The following is an 11,196-nucleotide window of genomic DNA, read 5'->3' as shown; positions in this document are numbered from 1 at the left end:
ATATATATATATATATATATATATATATATATATATATATATATATATATATATATATATATATATATATATTTTAATGAGCTATATTTGACACTTTAAATACAGGAGAAATGAAAGGCACCCTAGCTTGCTTACCCACATAAATGTTCCTCGTAACAAAGCGCAACATCCAGCTTGGCTTGAACTTAAGTTTTCTGACAAGCACTGTCTCTATCATGTCAAATACTGGCATTGCATATATCTACAATCACAAATCAAAGTAACACCTCATTAGGTAAAATAGGCTCTATACATAACTAAAAAATAATAATCTCTTTCCGCATCAACTTATATTTCATATTTTTTTAGTTGTTTCAAAAAGAATGTCATACTTTTTTATTTAAAAATAATTTAACTTTAGTTTTCTAGTTTTACTCTTAGTGAAATGATTTATAACAACACAAATATTTTTAGCTTGTTTTAGACCACTAATTTCAAAAAAAAAGTATTTTTTATTAAACTCTTGTCCAGTCAAATACCGCCACATAAATTGGGACGGAGGAAGTAGAAGGAGATGATAAAGTTAAAATTCATGATCTGGAAAGAGCCGCACCCAAAGAGAGTATAATGTATGAAGCTTATCTTGACGTAAGCGGCAGTGACTAAGAGGGTGTTTGGATTGGCTTTTCAGCTAATCAAATCAGCTTTTAACCTCTTTTTAGCTTTTTTCAGTGTTTAGCAAAGTTAAAAAGTGCTTAAAATAAGTTAAAACTGCTTAAAATAAGCTAAAAGCAATAAGCTGTGCCATCCCAATTTATTGCTTTTTGGCTTAAAACCTATTTGTGCTGAAAAGTCACTTTTTTCAGGTCAATCCAAATGGGCTCTAATCCAACAACTCGAATTCGTGATTTATAGGCTCTAAACATTATTAAAATTGAATAATAGAAAGAGATGAGAAATGGACCTGATAGCTCCCAATAACATGAATAACAACAAACATGTTAGCCATAGCAATAAGCCAAGTAGGTTTCTCCAAAGTCAAAAGAATGTTATCTTTCACTTGATTCCCAAACATCCAGTAACCAATAAGAGCAACTGGAAAATAACATAGAGCAACAATTATATAAGCAACAATAACTCCTTTCCACATTGGTCCTTTTGAAGGTTTTTCAGGTGTTGAAGGAATTGTAGCTTGAATTTCTAACACCACATTATGACCAGCATATGCAAATGCAACATCTCCCAATGCACTGAAAAAGTTGAAAATTGTTCCTGCTGTTGTCTTTGCCTTGTATCCATATTCCACATCTGCTACTACACCTTTCTTGACTGAAGCCCCCCAAGCAATTGTGGAGTAACTTTAATCATAACATATCACAAAATCAAGATAATCAGAATCGGACAAAATACAAAATTAGCCGGTCGACAGAAACTAATTATAAATAAAAAATATGGAGTATATTTTATCGGCTATTATTTTTCGACGCTGCTAAAAATTTATATTTCTCATCAAAATTCCTCTGCCACAAATGTGTGTTTGATACAATGGAAGTCATTCTTCGAAAAATGTTGTATGAAAAATGACGTAATTTTAGAAAATCGTTTCCCTTTTAGTAAAAAATGTTTTTCCCTGAAAAATATATGGAATTAATCTTTCCCTTTTTGGTGCTGAAAATATTTTTGGCAATCGAACACCAGAAAATGACTGATAAAAAATATTTAAAATTTCAAAAAATATTTTCGATCATACCAAACACACCCTAAATCCAAAAAGTGGAAAAAGAACAATATTGAGTATGAGAAATAGGAGTTTAAGTTATATACACAGCCGGTATAAGACAATTTTATACAATCAGATCACATTGACTTGTTGTAGCAGGTAACTTCCCTTACCTTCAATATTACAGATCTCACATTTTAATAAGGTTTACCTGTACATATCTTTGGATGACCTGATTGGTATAAATATTTTATACTGACTATGTATATAACTTATACGGAAATAAGTAATAGCATACCTTAAGGACATGACAGCTGCAGCCAAAGACACACCAACTATGGAATTGAAATCAGGAAGATGAGAGATAACAAAATGGACAGAGGCAAAGATCATAATGAAGTAGGTAAGTTTTGTGTCTTTACAATCTTTTTTACAGACCAAGTCATAGAATTTCATGAGCGATTGTCCTCCAGTTACCATATAAACTATGTCAACTCCAACTTCAACAATTATCTGTTGTGGCACAATAATCCATAGGCCAAGTTTTTTCCCAAAAGCATGTTGCCCAAGTTCATGATATCTGTCGAAACGTTTCCCAGGAACCATTTCGTGCATTTCTACCATTTGCCACAATGTGTAAAAAGTTATAATCCAAGAAATCACCAAAACTGCTACTCCTGGCCCCCTGAAATTATATGGGATAGTCTTTATACAAATAGTCAGCCGAACTAATTCACTGTTTATTTTTCCTAGTCGGTATATATGAATAGTACACAGATTATATATATACACATATTATGCATCTGCCGGCTAGTTAGTTTAAGTGGTTGGGTAGACAATTATTTAGGTTAATCCTTCAAATTAATTACATGTCATCTTATTTTCCTGCTATTGTTACTGTTTGTTACTATTGCTTTCTTTTTTCACCTTTTTTTGAGCCTAAGATCTATTGGAAACAACATCTCTACCTTCACCAGGTACGGATAAGGTCTACGTACACGCTATTCTCCCTAGAGGCAACTTGTGGAATTATGTTGGATTTATTGTTATTGCTTCAAATTAATTTACATAAAAAAATAAGTAACAATGAGACACTTTATTTTTTCATTGTTGGCGAATATTCCTAATTTCTTATTAGATTCTATTGAAGTCATAATTAAGTAAACAAAAGTGTGTGTTTTATCTAGCTAGCAGTTTAGATTTTTAAATAAGATGGTTAAATAATTTAACACGATACGTATCAGAGAAGTCAGAAGTCATGAATTCTAGTCTCAAGATTATCAAAAAGAATTTTTACGTGCGTACCATCCAAGTTGTGCCAAGGCATAAGGAAGACCGAGGACACCAGCTCCAACCATGGCAGTAACATTGTGAAAAGCTGAATACCACCATTTTGCATTCCTGTTTGAAGTAACAGGAAGCCATGCGTCTATTGCCCTCTCTTCTGCAGATCTTTCATCAGCCTGGAATTGATTATAGGTCCATTAATTATTTTAAATTAAGTATATTTAGTTAGTACCATTATATAAATAGAATTGAGACATAACCTATTCAAGATTGGACGTTTATAGGACTTTATGACAATCTCAAGTTAACAGGAGTATGCACTAATAATTGTTAAAATAGCACGGGCAAACCAGTTTTCGGACCTGTAATTGGAAAATAGCCAGAGTGTGCAAAGTCATTGAAAAATAGACACTATTTTGCTGCAACATGGAAAGTTCCAGCATAATATACTGGAGATTGGAGCATCTGTGTATAAATTTCCAGCATACAGAAAGTTCCAGCATCAATACACGGAAAGTTCCAGCATAATATACTGGAGATTGGAACACCTGTGTATGAACTTCCAGCATATTATGTTGGAACTCCAGTATATTATGCTGGAACTATATTTTAATAAAATTCAACCACCTCTAGGATTAAATGCAAAGCAATCTTTTCTGAATATTTTTAACAGAATGTTTTTTCCGGAGGTGAAATAACTAGGACTAAAGGCAAACGAAAAAGTCTCGTGAGAATGTTACGAATTTAAATGCAATATACCACCTCAACAATAAATTATTACACCGTTGTCGAATTCATAAAGACAACCTAGTTTATTCTTGCTTGTTTTTATTATGAGATCTTTATATAAATAGCCGATCAAATTTATTATTTACTTTTTCTAGTCGATATATATAAATTATATATTTTATACGCGATTTTACACAAATTCTACATGGATTATATGAGTTTTTGGCCAATATTGTCCCTTATCTTTGAGGGTAGGTCTATTTTGGTCCCTCAAATATAACTCGGGGCATATTTAGTCTCTTAAGTATGCTAAAGTGGAGCATCTTTAGTCTCAATGACAAAATCTGCCCAAGATCAATGACGGGGTTGGTTTCGGCACTCACCGTCTTTTTAATTTACTTATCGAAAATATTTTATAAACCAACACCCACTAATAGTATAGAGCTGATAAATTTAAGATTTTAACATTGAAACTTTTACTTTTAGAAATTTCGATTGACTTTTCCAATAAGAAAAGTTAAAATTTGAAAAAATAGAGCTCCAAGATCACTTCTAGGCATATTATTGAAGCAAACGAATAACCAGATTATGTTATCACTTTTAGCTCGCGCCAGAAACTATTACATCTGGTAGCCAAAAAAGTATATAAAATTTATATAATTTTATATATTAACATACAAAATGTATATATATACAAAAATTTATACATTTTTTCGGCTATTATTTTTACAGTGGCTATACGGTGTCCTTTTTTCATTGAAAACTGGAACAGAAGGTGATATTTTCAAGGATAAATTTTAGAAGACATTATTTAAAAACGAGGAATTTAAGTGATAATTTGCGTTATCCAATGAAAGGAGAGGAAACGTTTTGCTTCAGAGCAGAAGATTTGCTTCATGAATCAGAATTGGTTAACACCGTTAGTTTTTGAATACATTTCTATCAGTGAGACTAAAGTTGTTTCACTTTAGCATACTTAAGGGACTAAATATGCTCAGGGTTATATTTGAGGGACCAAAATAGACCTACCCTCCAAGATAAGGGATAATATTATAAAAAACTATGGATTATACACAAATTATATATTCACCAATTATAATTAATTTAAACAGTTATATGGACGACTATTTAGGTTTATTCTTTCTATTTCTTCAATACTCACGAGAAAGAATGGTGACGCGAGGACCATTTGTAGATATGTCCTTAATTTATAATCTTTCGTCACGGGCATCTGACCTTTTGCCAACAAATTAAGTTAGCGTCCCTTGAACTTGGAATTTGTATGTTCCTTTCCACTGATGATATAAAGCAGATATCTTAATTTCCCGATAGTATATTTTTATTTATAAAAAATGACATCTTCTTATATTTTGAAATAATATGGTTTAAACTATTTATTTTGTTCTTAATGAGATAATTTATAATCATACACATATTTATGACTTTTTATAAACCACAAGTTTCTAAAACTTTTCTTTCTTCTTTACTCCGTGGTAAGTCAAATTAAAGTGCATCAGATAAAATAAAACGGGACGGGGGAGTATTTGTTAAGGGAGTAATTATGACAAGAAAAAAATTAGGTATTAAAGTAATTAAATGATTCAACTGAACTCAATATTTTTCATACAAACATAAATATATATAAAAAATATATAAAAATTTCAAAAATGTTGAATTCACAAGTCATAACTGCAAAAGTGTAATAAATCTAACATAAAAACTAAAAAGTTAAACCTATCAAATCTAAATAGTGATAAACCTCAAACTAGTTGTTTGGTGTTTCTTGGGAACAGAAAAGTCAGCGCAAGGCAAAAACAAAATGAAGGCGCAACGTGGGAACCACACAAGCTAGTTTACTACCTACAATATTCACCTGACAGAGACGGAGCCGGAATTTAAAGCTTAAGAGTTTGAAATTTTAGTCTTTTTAAGTTACTGAATTTTAAAGTAATAATTTGTACATATTCAACGGATTTCATTAGATAATAAAAGATTTATGGATCAAAACTACTGAATCCGATCGAACCCATAAACTCTATGCTACCTCCGCCCTTGGTTGCTAAAAGATAAAAAGAAGTTTGTCTAAGATTGGAGTAAGAAGTTTGAATTAATTATGTTTATATATGAAGAAAGAAACTTACACTCTTGGAGCAGTAGTAATTGGAATTATTTGGAGTTTGCGTTCCCATAGCTGCAGATTGCATTTTTGAAGACTCGAGAAATCAATGGCTTTAGCAATTAAAAAGAGAGAGAGAGACCAAACAGACAGAGGATTCATATAGTAGAAAACAATATCTAAACTGAAGAAATATGGGACTTTCAGAAAATTATAGGAGCTGTTTGTCTTTAAATAAACAACATAATAGCTCTTAGCTATGAAAATGATTGGTTCTCAGTTATATGGCAGGACTTTAACAAAGGGTTCAACATTTATTATATATAAAAAATAATTTTTTCGCGGAAGAGATTCGGGTGAACTCATTCCACCCCTCTAGCTCTTTGCCCCGGTTAATTTTCCAATATTTAAACAAGGATTTAACATATACATACACTTTCTGTGTGATGAATTTTCCTGTATTTTAACATGTTGTAATCAGGTAACTTGCCATGTATTTACAGTTTAATAATTTTCATTTGTATTAACGATTACCTATATGATTATCTTTTATATGACCTGAAATAGTGTAAATTCTTTTTTTACGTTGGTTGTATACATACAGTCAAACCTCTCTATAACAGTCTCGCTTATTCCGAATTTTTTTAGCTGCTATAATGAAGTGCTGTTATAGAGGACATATATTATAACATAATAAAATATTCGGTCCGAGAATAACGCGGCTTTTATAATAAATGACTATTATATAAGGATAAGGATGTTGTTATAGAGAGGTCTGACTGTAGTCGTTTTTTTAGAAGGAAGAGATTGTGGGTAATGTTTTTGCTTGACTAAGAATATTATTTTAGAAACAAAGGGTGTGTTTGCATTCCGGAAAATATTTTTCAATTTTTCCATGTTTGGTTGGTATGAACTTATTTTCCTTCAATTGGAGGAAAATATTTTCCTTATCAAGAGAAGGGAAAAATATTTTCCAAAACTCCTTCTCAACCTTCCCTACCCTCACCAACCCACCCCACCCCCTCTCTCCAAAAAAGATTTTTTTTTTTTCAAATTTCAGTTTTTCCGTTACCACCCACCCTACTACCCCTCCACCCCACCCCCACCCCATACCCACCCCCACCCCCTCCCACAAAAAAATATTATTTTTTTATTGCAATTTTAAAATTTCTGTTTTTTTATTTTTCTGCACCACCCACCCCCAACTGCGTTCCCCCATCCCCCTCCCCCCTCCCCCCGGTCCCTGCCCCTCCCCCCGAAAAAAATATTTTTAATATATTTTTCAGTTTTAGTTTTTTTATTTATCGGTTTAAAGGTTCAAAATTTTACAAGTTCCAAAGTTATGAGTTCGGAGGTTTATCTGTTTGGAAGTTTACGGGTTTAGAAATTATAAAGTTTACGGGTTAGAAATTCGGCGGTTTCGAAAGTTTAGCGGTTCGAAAGTTTATGAAAAATGTGGGTTCGGAAGGTTGTTGGTTTGAAAGTTTATGGCTTCATGTTTATTATATCTAAATTATTTATGAATACTCTTGAGAAGTCATTTTCCTTAATTTGCGTACCAAATACCGGAAAATAAATAAGATTACTACTTGTTTTTCAAGAAAACATTTTCTTGGAAAACATTTTTCAAGGAAAACATTTTCCGTTATACCAAATACACCCAAAGTCTTAAACGAAAGCTATGAGTCTCCTGGTATCATTGAATAGCAATTTTGAATTGCTATGACAACTCACAATGTAGTTATATTTGACTTACACGTTCCTTTCACAGCTTAAGTCGTCTGCCAAAGAAAATTCCACGAACCTAGCACCATCTTTTTATACTTCTGCCACCAATTCTGCACTGTACTAGATATATACTTCTACTTATATGACTGACAACAACAAATTAGTTAATTAATTATAGAATTAAAATTACTAAGTACCACAACAAATGAAGGAGAATTTTCTGCTTTCGTACTCAATATAAGAAGAAAACAAAAATCGGAGGTAGAGTGTTAGGTATCAGTTCGGTTGTTTAGATCCAGTATTTGTATTAGAAAATCCATCAAATAAAGAATTATGTGTAAATATTTAATTGTGAACTCAGTAACTAAGACGAGCTATGAATTCGATAACTAGTTCAGAACTCATAAACTTTAAATCCCGGCTATGACTCTAATATGAATACGTGTATGTTGTAAAGTTAAGTAAACTTTACACCTATTTCCCTGCCTAGACAGGTTATAACTGAACTGAAGAATGATCAAATGGGGATTGTTAATTTCAGAATTTGGCCAAGAAAAGGCCAATTTTATGTCAAGGTGTTTAGTAAACTGATTTTGGTAGCTAAGCATATATAGGGTATTTCTCTTCTGTATCTAACAAGCCTAATGCTTGTTCACAAATGTATCTGCAAGAGGCTTAGTTTGGTCCTATTTTTGGTTGTGATGTGACATGGCACTCAATGAGAGTAATATATGATAACTAACATGTTATAATAAGTGAAACCAGAAACATCAACCTTCAATTAATATATTTCCCATAAATACGTGAAAATAGTACGGGCTAGTCAGTTTTCGGACTGGTAATTGAAAAATAATCAGCGCTTGCATAAAGTCATTGAAAACTAGCCACTACTTTGCTGAAACACGGAAAGTTTCAATATAATATGCTGAATTATGAAGCTCCATCGTATAATGTTGGAACTCCAACACACTGAAGTTCCAGCATAATATGCTAGACATTGGAGCTCGTGCATATAAACTTCCAGCTTATTATGTTAGAGCTCCAGCACATTATGCTGGAATCTCATATGTAAAAAATTCAAACTCCAGCACATTAAGGATGTTTTTATTAAGAATTTATCTTTACATAAAAAAGTGATAAATTTCGATTACTTTTGAAACTGTGACTATTTTTCAATTACCAATTATAAATCTAGCTAATTCTGATTATTTCCTTAGAATAGATATCTAGTCTTCCGTCTAGCTAGCGCCAAGGAAACACCTAATGAGCCAATTAATTTGTGATTATCTTAGGAAACACTTGGATGGCGCTTATTTGTGGATAATTTTTAATCTAAATCTCGTACGAAGATTTTCTTTTTTTCAACTACTACTCAAAGTCAACTCTTTGTTTCACCACATTTTACGATTTTAATTAGTTATATCGTGTTATTATTCTACTTTTTAATTACCTTATCAAGTTTAAGTTTCATTCACAGTTTAAAAAATATTTGCATAACAAGGTCAATTAAAAGGAAATTGTAAGTACTCTATAATAGCATTACTTGATAACCTAAAATAAATACTAAATAATTTCTGTAATAGTTTAAATTACGATAATGGCACGAACAATTTTTTACAGTGACAACATATATATACATATGTATAACTTAAATACTTAAATACTTATCTTAGACTTATTATTACGAAAGTTATTTATTGTTGTAGGTCAACTACTTATTCACTCCACCAGATGATGTTTAAAACCAACTATGAAATACTTGTGTTAGGCTGCCTTAATATACGGCTAAATCTTACTTTATATCCATTAATTTCAAACTATTTACCCATTAGTGCCCAGGCCCAAACTATTTACTACTCCTACCCATGTGCCCCAAACTATTTACCCGCCTTTATTATGTTCCTCTTCTTCTTCCTCATTTTACCTTCCTCCAATTCTTTGCTCAACTCCCCAACTGTGTCAAAACCCCATTCCGAAAATATTAGTTCAACTTCTCGCCCACTCTCAACCCCCTCTATCTCTATCTCTTTTTTCAATAGTATTTACTTTCAATTTATATGTTATAGTAAAGTTTTAAGGAAGAAAATAGTTTTTTTGAAGATTTATTGTTTGATTCGATGTGGTGCTATAAAATATTGCTTATAGTATCTTCGAGTAAGCTTCCCATATCTAAATTTTTGTGTGTATTTGAATATCCATCATTGTTGGGCTTGAAGCTCAATTTTATTTTTGAAGATTTCTTGTTTGATTCAAAGTGGGTGCTGTTAAATATTGCTTATAGTACCTTCTGGAAGTTCATACTGAAATTTGATAGCATTGGAGCTGATTTGAGGTGATTGAGATTGAAATTTTCAGTTGAAAATCGAAGAAGAACACAGCTACAGTATACCGCTACAGTATACAATATGCTGTAGGAGTATATAGTTATACTGCAATAGTATACTATTATAGTATACAATATATTGTTATAGTATACTATAATAATATGCAATATACTGTAACAATATGTTGTAATAGTATACAATATACTATAATAGTATACTTATTACCCGTAAATTCACTTGCCTTTTTCCTTTTAATTTGCTTTAAGCTTTTACCCAGCGTGAGAGGCAAATTGAAAATGCAAAAAAAATATTATAGTATGCTATATAATGTAACGGTATACTCTTACAATTAGATCATTTTAGAATTTTTTGAAATTATTATTGACAACTGATATTATTTCAGTTTAATAATTGAATTAAACTTTTTTTAACTCTTTGCGTACAATTGTATACCCTGTTGGTATAACTATATACTATACTGGTATCATATGTTAGTTAATATTTTGTTGGTTGTATTAGCTACATTTAATTGGTACACAATTTGATTTTTCTTTAGTAATAATATTAAAAAAAAGAATAATCAAAAATAGTAAAAACAGTAAATGAAATTAGATTATGAAAAGAGAAAAATTATAAAAAAAAGAAGTTAAATGAAATTAGAGAAAAAAAAGAAAAAAAAGAAGAAAACGAGAAAAAAGAAAAGGANATATATATATATATATATATATATATATATATATATATATATATATATATATATATATATATAAAGAATAATAAAAAATAGTGAAAATAGTAAATGAAATTAGATTATGAAGAGAAAAAGAATATAAAAAAAAAAAGAAGTTAAATGAAATTAGAATAGGAAAAAAGAAAAAAATAAGAAGAAAACGAGAAAAAAAAAAGAAGAAAAGAAAAAAAAAGAAAAAAGAAAAGAAAAGAAACATAGAAATAAAAAAAAAAATTGGAGAATAAAGAAAAAATTCCCCACAAAACCTACCATGGGTAGGAAATATAATTAGTTAATGGGTAGAAAAACAAATGGGTAGACAAGGGTAAATAGTTTTATTTTTGTGGGTAACCCATTAATATACGCAACAAATTGTTGGATGAACTGCTGATATTGATCAAACGCCGCAAATTTCTCTACAAGTTCAAGTTCAAGCTTAAGAACGAAAAACAAATCAAGATTTAAGAAGTAAGAGTTCAAATTAAAGTTCGTGCTAGTTGAATTCAAAATCATCGTTCGTGGCAACAACTACAAATTCAAGATCAAGTCAAAGGCCCTTGAATTTATTTAGCCAAAATTTCAC

General features: G+C 30.9%; 1 protein-coding gene across 1 annotated transcript in view; it reads right to left on the bottom strand.

Annotated features, from left to right (window-relative positions):
- Positions 1 to 6,137, bottom strand: part of LOC109208316 (lysine histidine transporter 1-like) — an 8,097-nt gene extending 1,960 nt beyond the window's left edge. Inside the window, exons 1-5 of the mRNA XM_019371405.1 lie at positions 5,857 to 6,137; positions 3,005 to 3,162; positions 1,998 to 2,384; positions 944 to 1,337; positions 136 to 241 (exon numbers count right to left, since the gene is read on the bottom strand). Of these exons, the coding sequence (XP_019226950.1) occupies positions 136 to 241; positions 944 to 1,337; positions 1,998 to 2,384; positions 3,005 to 3,162; positions 5,857 to 5,919 (1,108 nt within the window). The 5' untranslated portion in view covers positions 5,920 to 6,137. The remainder of the gene's footprint in view (positions 1 to 135; positions 242 to 943; positions 1,338 to 1,997; positions 2,385 to 3,004; positions 3,163 to 5,856) is intronic.
- Positions 6,138 to 11,196: the final 5,059 nt, after the last annotated feature.

The sequence above is a fragment of the Nicotiana attenuata genome, unplaced genomic scaffold, assembly GCF_001879085.1.
Source record: "Nicotiana attenuata strain UT unplaced genomic scaffold, NIATTr2, whole genome shotgun sequence".
NCBI classification, from domain to species: Eukaryota; Viridiplantae; Streptophyta; class Magnoliopsida; order Solanales; family Solanaceae; genus Nicotiana; species Nicotiana attenuata.
The sequence above is the reverse complement of the archived record's forward strand: the minus strand, read 5'-3'. Positions and strand labels throughout refer to the sequence as shown.